The sequence below is a fragment of the Myxine glutinosa genome, chromosome 10, assembly GCF_964187855.1.
Source record: "Myxine glutinosa chromosome 10, kmMyxGlut1.1, whole genome shotgun sequence".
In the NCBI taxonomy this organism is placed as follows: Eukaryota; Metazoa; Chordata; class Myxini; order Myxiniformes; family Myxinidae; genus Myxine; species Myxine glutinosa.
This window is the reverse complement of record NC_136270.1, coordinates 131,271,142-131,285,383: the sequence shown is the minus strand read 5'-3', so window position 1 is coordinate 131,285,383 and position 14,242 is coordinate 131,271,142. Positions and strand designations below refer to the sequence as shown.

Here is a 14,242-nt window from a genome sequence, read left to right as displayed (position 1 = left end):
TTGGACAAATATGGTGGCCGAACCATGTGACCGATGACGTCATCATTATTTGTTTACTATCATCTATTTTGTCATCATTATCTAAACTAATTTATTCCTAGATTATGCTCAAGAAATTTCATCTTGATCAGATGAAGTTTTGTACTTGTCGAATTATGACGTCATAATGGAAGCACCTATGACATCATCATTAACATATTTTATTCCCCATGGAGAGTTCTTTACAATGAGCCATGTCTCAATTTTTTCTATTCAGCACTTTCGGAGATATAGAGGTGCAAAGTTTTTCGGTTTTTCCAAGATGGCGCCCGAACTACGTGACTGATGACGTCATCAATTGGGCGGTCTATTCCAGGGCAAGACAAATATGTGTGTACAGTTTGGCGATTCTATGCACAACGGTGTAGACGTAGTGATGCGCACAGACAGACAAACAGACAACCAGACAGACAGACAGACAGACAAACCAACCGATCAACATACTTGCCGGAATCTTTTCTGGAAAGTAACAAACAGACAAACAGACAGACAAGCTGACTCAAATGCAATACCCTCTCCTCATGCGAGGATAATAATAGCAAGGACCAGCGCAACCTCCGCAGTGAAAGCCCTTGATCGAGAGAATGCCACTTATAGTTATTTGGGAGGTGTATAAGAAATTACCTGGGTTTGAAGCAAAAACATGCCCACTGCCTACGTGCATATATGATACATCAGGGTTGTATAGCTCAGATAGATTCCAATTGCACTGGCCCATAGGCTAATACCAGATGCCTGAAGCCTCGGGACTGAAGTCTGAGGCCTATACTTACTGCCGCCTTGACAAGGCCTGTGACGCCTGTCGGCCTCAACCTTTCGACAGTTGGTGACCCTTTAACAGTTGCTTTGGTCATTTTACACTGAAGGGAAAACTTATAGGGAGGGCAGCTCCAAAGATGTCTTTGCCTTCGCATTGCACCAACATGGAGGCCGTATGATTTTTCAGGTTGAAATTGTGGGTCGAGCCAGACCAGCTAGCCAACCAATGAGTGGGACGGAATGTCACACGCAGGCGGACCGACGAACAAGCATATAATTATATAGATTTAGGCGCATTATTATACGAGTAATATGTGTATCATTGTACGAGTCGGTAAATAAAGTAAATCTTATCAAAGAGCATTAAAAACGATTGAAGGTCATTTCAATGAATCGTATATACAGTAATAAATATTCAAATCACCTTTGTACGTAATTATTAATCAAGCAGGTGATGCCAATCAGGTAGGAAATCCATATTCACAAATCTCTATGGCTCAGATAAACGAGCCAATAAGAGCAAGACCTTAAATAGAGAGCAATGCTCTCCAACCTTGGAGATGCTGCTGCTAATTCTGACGTTGTTGCCCTCGACAAAAAATGACAAAATCATTCTCAAATAGAGCTTGATGTACGAGGGAGGGAAAAAGAAACTTCACAAACCCACAAGGAAACAGATATCTGATCATTCATCCAATGTGATGATCACATGTTCGGAAGACACAAATCACCAGATTTCTTGCTTCAATCACAGTCTCAATAAATTGTGGCCGAAATCAAAACATCATTAAATGAAGAGAAGCATCTCGACTGGTCCTAAGATTGGTATTTTCCTGAGGAAGGACATGGGACGTTAACAGTTCATGTGGGGAGGTTGGGGGATGTAAACAAGGATGTGCTTACCGAGTGAGGTACAACACCACATGATACTAGGCATTTAACAAAGATTCCATAGTGGTTATTAGCCAAGGTGAGTCAATGGAATGTGACGGTTTTTAAAGCGTTATTGTGGAGAACTGGGCTGAATAAAAAGCAAAACGCATTCAGTTGAAAAATAGCAGTACAATGCAATTTATTAATCTGTACTTTTTTCTTTTTTTTTTACATCTTTTAATTGGCCTCTACCAAAACGGATACATTCATGCTGTATTTTCATTCAAAATGTCCATGACCTGCTTACAAAATTCCAGTCGAGCGACTATCGATTTCTTTCAGACTCGGCATCGGCACAGTTCGAAATTTATAGGGATGAAATTTGAGGTCATCGTGCAGAATATGGCAAACACTCGCGACCGATATGTTCAACACAGCCGACACCTGGCAGAGCGAGTTGGACTCCACAAGACCTCTCCCCTAACTCTGCCAATGTTCTCCGGTGTGCGGACCGTTCGTGCACTGCCAACAAAGTGATCACAAACACTGCAGGTGTTATTGAATTTTTCCACCCACTTCAAAATAATGTTACGAGAGGGAATTCTACCGTGCCGTGCAACACCAAACTCACGTCTAAATCTTCTCTGCGCCTGCACTACCAATTTGCATTCAAAAAATGCCATTACCGCGAACACGTGTTGCGGCACCGACCAGTTCTCCATACTGTCTCTTGTGACACTGACAGGAAAAACTGGGTAACTTTCAGATCACGTGTCACCCAAGGTTTCCCCCACCACAGCGTGCCTTTAGCTGCAGCTGCTTTCTGAAAACCGTCACATTCCATTTACCCACCCGACATAGCAACAGATTGAATTATAAACAAGTGAATAAAAAAATGTATGCTAAATTAAAAAGGCAATGTAGGGATGACAAACTACAGTCTAAAAAAGGTCCTAAACAAGGAAGGGATGATGTTGGTTCAGAGAGTAGCTAACAGTATTGCCATCACATAACAATCCCGACATCACTGCCTCATTCACACTTCATCAGTTATTGCTTCAAGATTCTACAAACACTCCACTGGTTACAACAGTACTTGATTACTCCTGTAGTGTAGCCACATACTGAGACTCTACAAATTAGCAGCCCAAGTACAATGTTATAATATCAGTACATGATCATCAACTTCTTACAAACTGCATGGACATCTCCAATAACAGCATTCTATAATGATCTGCATTTGTGATTGGTTACTCTAAGTTGATAAAAAAGAAAAGAAGGAAAGACAACTGAAGCTGCAAGAAGTCCCTGAAATTATATTGGAGCTTCTTATACTTATGCAGAAATGAAATATCGGAGCTTCTAATACTTCTAGCTAGGCCTAGCCCTAGACAGGAGGCAGTGATGTAGGGATTGTTATGTGATGGCAATACTGTAGCTACTCTCGAAACCAACATCATCTGATAGTCAGCGATTGCATTCATTTGTCCAAGGAGCTAGCAAGAAAAGAGAAAACACACCTCTGGTTAAATCTATCACGGTAGACAGAGAATCGAGGACTTCATCAACGTTTCCCAGGTAGTCCTTGAAATTGTTCTTGTAGAAAACATGGAGGTTAGATGGCAAACTACCCATCTCTTTCATCTCGGTGATGTCTGCATCTCCAGCCCCGACCACAAACACCTCTGTGCCGGCGTCCTTTAACGATTCTGCTGTCCTTTGTACCTGCACGGAGGGTGTTTTTTTTGTTGTTTTTTTTTACCAGAAACACACGCTCCCTATGGGAGCATAACACCCCGTCCCTTTAGCAGCGGTCAGTAAAGCACTGTTACTATGCCAGGTACACAGTGCAAAATTGCAAGTCATCTCCCCAGCTGACTTGCAATTCCGCTCCCACCACCATCAGGTGGCGCTACAGGATACACATTTATATGGAGAAATTACTCCCCCACCCCTCACCCCCTATGAACCCGGGTGGGAGGGGGGACTATTTAATGCCCATGACCTGACCCTGGGTATCCCAAGCATGTATGCAAAATTTGGTGGAGATTGGACAAGCAGTTTTCAATTCTAGAATTATCAGACGCACACACACACACACACACACACACACACACACACACACACACACACACACACACACAACAGATAATTGCCTTATTAAATCAAGGGCCCCATAGTAACTTGTGGACAATCTGCTCTCAGGATGGTGATCACCTTGACCTCTCCGCATTGAAAATATATCACCTGTAGAGTGGATGCTCATGAAGAATGAAGCTAGCCAGGCTTACCCTTTAGGTCGAGAGTTCTTCAGGAACTCTGGAATGAATTCCAACTTGACAAGATACTTTCCTGGAGTTTGTGTTTGAAAGTAGTGTCAAATTAATTGCTGGTATATGGAGCAGACAGATCAGAAAATGGAAGAAAACAGAAACCTTTCTGTCTGATTTTCTTTGACGTGATATTCTAGGAGTGTTGGAGGAGTTTGGAGGCCACATAATTTACAGTGACGTGAGGTAGCTGATGCTGGAGTGGAATTAACTAGGAGTACCAACATGATGTTGGAGCTACCAGACTTTGCAACTACCCATATGGTCAGTGGGTGAAGTCCATGCTTTTCACTGTTTCATTCCATCTCTGATAACGTATAGAATCAAAGAAAGCAAGAGGTCGGGTCTCTCTCTTCGGAGTCCGGGTCTGCAAAAGATTTCCATTCTTGAAAGAGTTTTTCTCTCATGTAACCTAATACTGGATGTAGCCTTTTCGAAACCTTGTGGGATGTTGTTTATAGCAGCAGACTTTAGGAGCCAGCAAAACTACTTGTAGTTGCTGGAAAGAGGGTCAATGGAGTTGATCCTCACCTTGATTACCTCCACCACCAAAGGTGAAGGGAGATTATGTTTTCACCAGTTTGTTTGTTTGTTACTTGGGAAATTTTTTTTTTGACAAGTATGGTGATCGCTCCGGTTTGTGTGTGTGTGTGTGTATGTGTGTGTGTGTGTGTGTGTGTGTGTGTGTGTGTGTGTGTGTCCACTCACTTATGCTTGCGTACAGGTCACAATTTTAAACCGATCTTCACGAAACTTCACCAAATTGTAGAGTTCGTGGTCCGACAAAATCCTATATATTTTTGAGGTCAAAAGGTCAAAAGGTCAACATAGGCTAAAGGTCAACCACTTTTTCACATTCCTAAAATCCTCAATTTTCATCTGATTGACTTGAAATTTAAATAGGATTTTCATATCAGCAAACTAAATTCAACCACCAACTATTTTTGAGGTCAACATAGGCAAAAAGGTCAACATAGGCAAAAAGGTCAACCAACATGATCTCGCGAGATATTTGTCGGCGAGGTCACGTCTTTTCGAAGCTGTTCACGCTCTCACGCTTTCGAAGTAATTGTTCACAATTGTGTTTTTGTCGAAACTGCATTTATCTTTCGGTGTGTGTACCTATAGTGTGTCTCTAGGAAGATTCTCGGTGTTAATCTTTCATACCTGTATAGAAAATCGTCGGTTAATTCGTGTCGCGTCTTTTGAGGCCTTGTACCGTGTCCTACCTTGAGGCTTTGTTTTTCTCTCAGCGGTCCAACGATTGTGCTCCAATTACTTTCGTTCACTCAGTTTTTCCCAGTCTTTTCACCCCATACATCCTTGTTTAAAATCTCAACTCAAAAAAAACAAAACCCAAAAAACATTTCCTTCTCTGTTCTTATTCGTTTATTCGTTGTTCTTATTCGTTCGTTCATTCTTCGACCACGTGTTTCACCCCCATTTCCCCAGATAGTTTTCACTGTTAAATTTTAAAATGTTTAAACTTTCCCCTGAAGTACTGTATTCTGTCGTATATAATAACACCTTTTTCTTCTTCTTTAAAAGGTGGCTTTTGACTTGCTCACCAAATCTATTCATTCCAAAAAAAAATTCCATCTCTTACAGTGCCTCTTTCATACATTCCCTAAACTCACCTGCACTCCATCCCCCCTCCAGCGTCCTCAAACGTATTTTTGACTCGAAGGTCACAAGAAACTCATTTTGCAATAAATGTTCGTTTCCCATTAATCGTACACTTTCTAAAATCCAATCTCGCCCCTCCCCTCCAAATCATCCCCATCACCGCTCCCCTCCAAATCTTCCCCATCACCCCTCCCCTTCAAATCTCCCCCCTTGCCCCTCCCCTCCAAATCTTCTCCATCACCCATCTCTTTCAAATCTTCCCCATTGCCCTCTCCCCTCCAAATCTTCCCCATCACCCATCCCTTTCAAATCTCCCCCCTTGCCCCTTCCATCCTAAACTCCCCTCTAACCCCTCCCCTCATAAACTCCCCCCACACCCCTCCCCTCCTAGACTCCCCCTCACCCCTCCCCTCCTAGACTCCCCCCTCGCCCCTCCCCTCCAAATCTCCCCCATCTCCCATCCCTTTCAAATCCCCCCCCTTGTCCCTTCCATCCTAAACTCCCCTCTAACCCCTCCCCTCATAAACTCCCCCCTCACCCCTCCCTTTCAAATCTCCCCACCCTCATTTCTTCTCCATTTCCCCCTTCTCATCCCTCCTCCTCAAAGCGTCCTCCCCACTTCTTCCCCCTTCCAACTCTCACCTCCATCTCCCCCAACCTTCTGCCTCGCTCTTCCCCCTCCTCAAATAACACCTCACTGTGCCTCACCCAATCACCATCAAACCTTTTGTCCGCCCCATCCTTCCCTTTCTCCGAGCTATTCTGAAATCTCTGACGCACCTTCAACAGCTCTCCCTACCTCTTCCTCCTCTTCCACATCTTACGCTACCCCTCCCCCCCACCCCCCCCCCTGTTCTGTATCCGATGCTCCCCCTTCCTCTTCATTAACGGTATGGACCTCAAACATCCGGGGCCTTCGCTCAAACTTGACTGATCTCTCCATACAGGTTGCTTCTGACAAACCAGACGTGAGCTGCTTAACAGAAACTTTCCTCCTTCATGATGTCTCTGATTCCTTAGTATCTCTCCCGGGTTACTCCCTCCTCTGATATGATAGACCTGAGCCTCGTCCTGGAGGTGGGGTTGCAATCTTTATCAAAAACTCTCTTCCTCACTCGCCCTGCACTGCCCTCTCTCCACCGCACCCCCAGGAATACCTCTGGCTACGGCTTCCCCTTTGCTCCCACCTTTTGTTCATATGTGTGCTGTACCATCCACCAAACAGTGATGACTCCATCTACATCTCGCTGTCTGATAATATGGACCAACTTCTATCTACTCATCCCAACTCTCTCTTCCTCATATGTGGTGATTTCAATTGTCACCATGCCAGTTGGCTGGGTGTGGGTTCCTCTCTCACCAGCCATGGCACCTCAGCAAAGGACTTCTGCAACTCACTGGGACTGACACAATCTGTTCATTTCCTGACCGGATCTCAGTCAATGGAGCATCTTCTCTTCTAGACTTGGTTATGACTAACTTCCCTGAAAATGTCTGCTGCTCTTCTTCTGCTCCAATCGGCTCATTTGATCATGTGCTTGTTAAAGAGGACATCTCTCTGACCATTCTCAGAGAGCCTCCTCAGCATCGACGAGTCTGGCATTTCACTCAGGCCATCTGGCATGGTCTTCAAGCAGCCATCAATCATCTGGACTGGTCTCCCATCTCTACCGCCTCTGACATCAATTCATCCTGGGAATTCTTCCAAAGTAAATTGCTCTCTCTCATGCACAGATTTATCCCATCTCGTCTTCAGTTGTCATACCCTTCCTCCCGTCCATGGTACACGGAATCTTGTGGTGAGGCTGTTGCCCAGAAACAACTTGCCTTCGTCTCCTGGAAAGCAAATCCAATGGAAGGAAATCTCATTTCCTTTCACAAAGCATGAAACAAGTGTGCGTCCACCCTCAGGAGAGCCAGGAAACAATATCTCTCCGTTCTCAAGACCGAACTCTCTTATCTGTCTCCCTCTTCCAAATCCAGGTGGCGTCTGGTCAAATCTGTTTTTGGTGTTTGTTCCCCCTCCATCCCCTCCCTTACCTCAAACGGCTACACAGTTGACTCCGCACGTGAAAAAGATGAATGCCTCAACTCTGTGTTTGCCTCTAAATCTTGTGTCCCAAACCCATCCCTCTCTGTACCCACCGTACCCAGTCGTACCCAGCTGCTCCTGGACTCCGTGTCCTTTCCTCCTGACAAGGTGGAAAAGTTTCTGTCAACCCTCGACTCTGATTCTGCAACTGGACCTGACGACATCAGCCCACGGATCCTAAAATCCTGTTCTTCCGCTCTTTCACTCCCTCTCTCTGTTCTCTTCACCCTCTCTTTTGCTCAATGTCATCTGCCATCTGCTTGGAAATCAGCCAACATCACCGCTTTACACAAAAAGGGTGCAAAAACAGATCCTAGAAACTACAGACCAATCAGCCATCTCCCAATTATCAGCAAAGTCATGGAATCCATCATTGCTTCGGATATGAAATCTTTCCTCTTCTCCAATGGCTTGATCTCTGATCATCAATTTGGTTTCAGACCAGGTCACTCTACTCTGGACATGCTGCTTCTGCTATCTCAACAACGGATGGAGGTCCTCAATGCCAAACAGGAAATTATAGCTGTCTCCTTTGACATATCATGTGCCTTCGATGCGGTCTGGCACCCCGCTCTGCTCGCCAAACTCCCCTCCAATGGTATCCATGGAAAACTCCACGCATGGCTGGCAGACTTCCTCTCTCGTCATAGTCAACGTGTGGCCCTGAATGGGTTTCTCTCATCTCCTCTTCCTGTTCAGGCTGGAGTTCCCCAAGGCAGTGTTTTGGACCCTGTGCGTTTTCTGGTCTTCACAAATGATCTCTCTGACTCTCTTGAAAATCCTCTCTATCTCTTTGCTGATGACTCCACTCTCTACCGCTCCATTCCTCATCCCTCAGATCGGCAGTCTGCAGCCTCCTCACTCTCTGCAGACCTGGACAAAATCACAGACTGGGCAAACAAGTGGAACATGTCTTTCAATCCTGACAAATCTCACACTCTCACTTTGTCTCTCCAAAAAGACTGCCTGGACAACCCTCCCATCTACTTTCTGAAAAATCCTCTTGAAGAAGTTCTGTCACTCAAGCTTTTGGGTCTCACTATCTGCCATGATCTTTCCTGGGAAAACCACATTTCAAATCTGGCCTCCAAAGCCAGTCGCCGACTGGGCATCCTCCGTCGTGCGAAGTCCTTCCTTGGCACACCTGAGCTCCTCACCACATACAACGCTTTCATCCGCAGCTCAATGGAATATTGCTCTCCCCTCTGGGCTGGTGCTCCTGCCTCACAACTAGCTCGTCTTCACGCTGTTGAAACCAAAGCGTTCAGAATCATTGGAATCTCCCACGATGAAGATATCTCCGAGGGCCTTTCACTTACTCACCGCAGGCAGGTTGGTGGTCTTTCCGTCTTCCACCGACTCCTCTCCGGCCTTGCTCCCCCAGCTCTCTCTGGGCTCTGTCCCCCAAATATTCCTACAGGTCGCACAAGATCTGCCTGCAACCCTCTTATGGTTAAACTGCCAAAATCAAGACTCCCTGCTCACCTTCACTCCTTCATTCCTCTTTTCTCCTGCCTCTGGAACAAACTCCCTCACTCTCTTCAATCCCGCTCCTCCATCCAGGTCTTTAAAACAGCTGTTCACCACCATCTCTTATTCTCTTATCTTCCCCCATCCAAAACCTTGATCTTTTGTACCCCCGCTAATTTCACCCCAAATCCACTTTTTTGAATCCACCCCCCCCCCCCCCCCCTTCCTACGCCGCCTGCCCCCAAGCCCTCTCCCTCCCACACATCTCACGATGTCCCTGCTCTCAAATGTTGTGTTTGTGTGCTTCCCCTTCTCTCCCCATCTTGTCTGCTGCTACCCTTTTTATATACTTTGTTTGTCTGTTTGATTTGTTTGTGTGATAAATGTTCGCTTTTTCATGAGCCTCGATTCCGTATACAAAAAAAAAAAAAAAAAAAAACATACGCTGAATTTCTAAAATTGTCAATTTTCATCCGATAAACTTAAAATTTGAAGTCGATTTGCATATCTGGTTTCTGAATTCGACCCCCAAATATTTTTGAGATCAAAATAGGTCAAAAGATCAACATAGGCCAAAGGTCAATCACTTTTTTCAAAATGCAAACAATCCTCAATTTTCCTCCGATTGCCTTGAAATGTGAATAGGATTATCATATCAGCTAACTGAATTCAACCACAAACTATTTTTGAGATCAACATAGGCCAAAGGTCAAAAACAAATTCAAATTTCTAAAATCCTCAATTTTCATCTGATTCACTTGAAATTTGAATGCGATTTACATATCAGCTAACTGAATTGAGCCACCAACTATTTTTGAGGTCAATATAGGCCAAAAGGTCAACGTAGGCCAAATTTCTAAAATTGTCAATTTTCATCAGATTAACTTAAACTTTGAAGACGATTTGCATATCAGCTCACTGAATTCGACCCCCAAATATTTTTGAGATCAAAATAGGTCAAAAGATCAACATAGGCCAAAAGTCAATCACTTTTTTCAAAATGCAAACAATCCTCAATTTTCCTCCGATTGCCTTGAAATGTGAATAGGATTATCATATCAGCTAACTGAATTCAACCACAAACTATTTTTGAGATCAACATCGGCCAAAGGTCAAAAACAAATTCAAATTTCTAAAATCCTCAATTTTCATCTGATTCACTTGAAATTTGAATGCGATTTACATATCAGCTAACTGAATTGAGCCACCAACTATTTTTGAGGTCAATATAGGCCAAAAGGTCAACGTAGGCCAAATTTCTAAAATTGTCAATTTTCATCAGATTAACTTAAACTTTGAAGACGATTTGCAAATCAGGTCACTGAATTCAACCACCAATTATTTTTGAGGTCAAAAGGATCCTCTACTGAGTGCCATTCTAATTTGTTCTGTTTTGCCAAGTGTCTATGAGTGATTTTTCATTTGTCTGTCTGTCCATTTGTGAACAAGATATCTCAAAAAGATGTGGACGGATTCGGACGAAATTTGCCATTGATGTAGCATATGTGACAAGGACGAAATTATTACATTTTGGTGAAGATTCGGAATCGGATCTGGCTACTAGAATTTTTTAAGCGATTCTTCACCATTGCTCCCAATATCTATAGGGCCAAAACCGATACATCGGACCAGACGAAACTTGGAGGACCGGTTGGGTGTCTGACAAGGACGATTCAATTTTGGCAAAGATCTGAAGATGGATTCGGATATGAGAATTATTTAATTTCTTAAGTGATTCTTCACCATTGGGTGATAGGGCCAAAAACGATACATAGCAGGATATCTCAAAAAGTTATGGATGGATTTGGACGAAACTTGGTGGGCACTGGGCAGGCTGTGTTTGTGACAAGGAAGAATCGATTCAATTTTGGTGAAGATCCGGATCCAGCTAGTAGAATTTTTAAAGTGATTCTTCACCATTGGGAGATGTGGCCAAAAACGAGGGGTAGATCAGGGTATGAAAGCTGGACCTATGGTGATTCCTGTGATTGATTTTGATTAAATGTGATTCTGTATTGTGATTTTCCGGTCTACCCTGAGATACAAAACGTAAAATGTTCACCATGCTCTCGACTGAGTGCCGTTCTAGTTTCCTTTGTGAAGTCAGGCCAATCATATTTTTGAAAATGCGAACGTGGTTTCTGCTGAGAGGAAATGTTTCGGGTCATGGAGGAGGAAACATCCACAAGTTCCTTGATGCCAAATCTGTCAGTTGTTCAGCAAGTAAATTGTTTACGCTGTAGCCCCATGAAGATAATAAAGTCAAGATAGTTGGTACGTTTAAAACTGGGAGAAACCAAACCACAATTTATGTCATGTGTACCCCAGCAATGGTACGTTTTGCACACACACACATATATATATATATATACAGTCACGTGAAAAAGTAAGTACACCCCATGTAAAGTTTTGACTTTTTCAACATATTTCAACATACAGATATTTGATCTTCATTTCAACAATATTGAGAGATAAAGGTGATATAATATAACAAATATGGTGAAACATTTACATTTTGTAGTCCATTGTATAATTTAAATAAACATAAATGCAAATTTCGCATGTGGAAAAAGTAAGTACACCCTTGGCTCTAAAAGGTGGTATTGCCCCCTTTGGCAGAAACAACCTCAAGTAGGCGTTTCTTATAACTGTATACCAGTCTCTGACATCGACTGGGAGAAATTTTTGCCCACTCCTCCATGCAGAATTCTTTCAGCTGTGCGATGTTTGTGTGGTTTCCTGCATGCACAGCTCGTTTGAAATCCCCCCCACAACATCTCAATGGGATTTAGATCCGGGCTTTGACTTGGCCATTCCAGAACCCTCCATTTGTGTCTTTTCAGACATTCCTTGGTGGATTTACTGGTATGTTTAGGGTCATTGTCATGTTGCAAGGTCCACCTTCGGTTGAGCTTCAACTTTCCGACAGATGGCCTCACATTATCCTCAAGCACCCTCTGGTACAATGAAGAATTCATAGTGGACTCTATGATGGAGAGCTGCCCAGGCCCTGATGCAGCAAAGCTGCTCCAAACCATAATATTTCCACCACCATGCTTTACAGTTGGTATCAGGTTCTTGTGCTCAAATGCTGTCTTTGGTTTTCGCCAAAACATGTCTTCTGGTACTGTGGCCAAATAGCTCTACCTTTGACTCATCTGTCCAGAGCACATTGTTCCAGGAGTGCTGGTCTTTGCCTAGTTGTTCATTGGCAAACTTTAGTCTGCCCTGATGTTCTTTCTGGACAGCAAAGGTTTCCTCCTGGCACACCTCCCATGTAGATCAAATTTGTGCAGCCTCTTTCTGATGGTAGACTCGTGCACTTTGACATCAACTGTGGCAAGAACTACCTGTAGGTCCCGTGATGACATTCTGGGGTTCTTAGAGACTTCTTTCAGCATCTTGCGGTCTGCTGTCAGGCTGAACTTGCTGGGGCGGCCTGGCCTGAACAAGTTGGCAGTTGTATGGAATCTTCTCCACTGATCTTGCGGACAGTCGAATGATTGATTTCAAATTGTTTGGAGATCTTTTTAAATCCCTCCCCAGACTCGTAGGCATCTATAGCCTTCTTTCTGAATGCATCAGAGAGCTCTTTTGATATCGGCATGGTGACGCCGCACACTTCAACAACAAAGAGCAAACCAAACGAAATGTCTGAGGTTTAAATAAGACAGGTTCCTCCAAGATCCTCTCAAACGATGTTCTTATCATTTGCACCTGAGCTGGTGCACCTGATTCTAATTTTATGTATTTGAAGTAATGATAAACGTAGGGGTGTACTTACTTTTTCCACATGCGAATTTTGCATTTATGTTTATTTAAATTATACAATTGACTACAAAATGTAAATACAACACAACAACATGCATTTTAAAGGCCATTTTCCCTGCTAGAGCGGGGGTTAGCCTTGCGGTCCCCATGACAATCTTCTCCATTTTGCCCTATTTTCTGCATCTCTCCTTGTTAACCCCCTTGCCCGCATTTCTTCTTCCACCATCTTTAGCCAAGTCTTTCTCGGTCTTCCCCGTCTTCTACTTCCTTCTACATTCATTTCCATCACTCTTCTCAACCAGTCACTTTCATCCTTCCTCAACACATGACCAAACCATCTCAACCTGTTCCTCTTCACAGCATCAATCACAGGCTCTATTCCCATCATCTTTCGCAATTTATCATTTGTCTTCCTCTCTCTCAACGATACTCCGCACATCCGTCGAACCATTCGCATTTCCACCCTTTCCAACCTTCGTTGCTGCTCTACGTTCATTACCCATGTCTCGCTCCCATAAATCATAACACTTCTCACACATGCAGCATACACCTTTCCCTTCAGCTTCAACGACACTCCCCTCATCATCAGCATGCCACTCAATTCCCGAAACTTCTTCCATGCACATCTCACTCGAGCAACCGTTGCCGAGTCTGATCCACCTTCTCCATTCAGCATGTCTCCGAGGTAGCAAAATGTTTTCACACCTTCCAGCTTCACGCCATCTCCAAGATTCACGCCATCTCCAAGATACAAAATGTAAATGTTTCATGATATTTGTTATATTATATCATCTTTATCGATCAATATTGTTGAAATGAAGATCAAATAGCTGTATGTTGGAATATGTTGAAAAAGTCAAAAGTTTACATGGTGTGTACTTACTTTTTCAGATGACTGTTTATATATGTATATACATATATATGTATATATACAGACTTGGCATTTAATATGGAATATTTTTTTTGTGGGGGTGAACTTACATTTCAAGATGTCTTAGAACCAAAAGTTCATTGGAATTATGTTGAAATTATTCGAGATTTTGTTATGTGACCTTTAAAAGAAACAAAAACCACATTTGACATTTCAAAACAAATAAATTGATCCTTGAAAGTGATGGAAACTGATATCGAACTCAATTCATGGACAGTACTGTGTTAAACTTCTGTACGTTTTCCAGAAGTATCTCTTTATTTTGCACATTAGCCAAATTTTTTTTCAACAAAAACAAAAGTTAAATTACGACTGGGATTACGGACAGTAAAATTACAGTTCAGTACTTCG

At 43.2% G+C, this 14,242-nt stretch overlaps 1 protein-coding gene across 4 annotated transcripts in view; it reads right to left on the bottom strand.

Annotated features, from left to right (window-relative positions):
* LOC137433372 (collagen alpha-4(VI) chain-like) overlaps nt 1–14,242 on the bottom strand; it is a 282,309-nt gene that overhangs the window by 220,750 nt on the left and 47,317 nt on the right. For all 4 annotated transcript variants that reach the window (XM_078786122.1, XM_078786124.1, XM_078786123.1 and 1 more), the window contains exon 4: nt 3,192–3,396. In XM_078786122.1, coding sequence (XP_078642248.1) covers nt 3,192–3,396 — 205 coding nt within the window. The remainder of the gene's footprint in view (nt 1–3,191; nt 3,397–14,242) is intronic.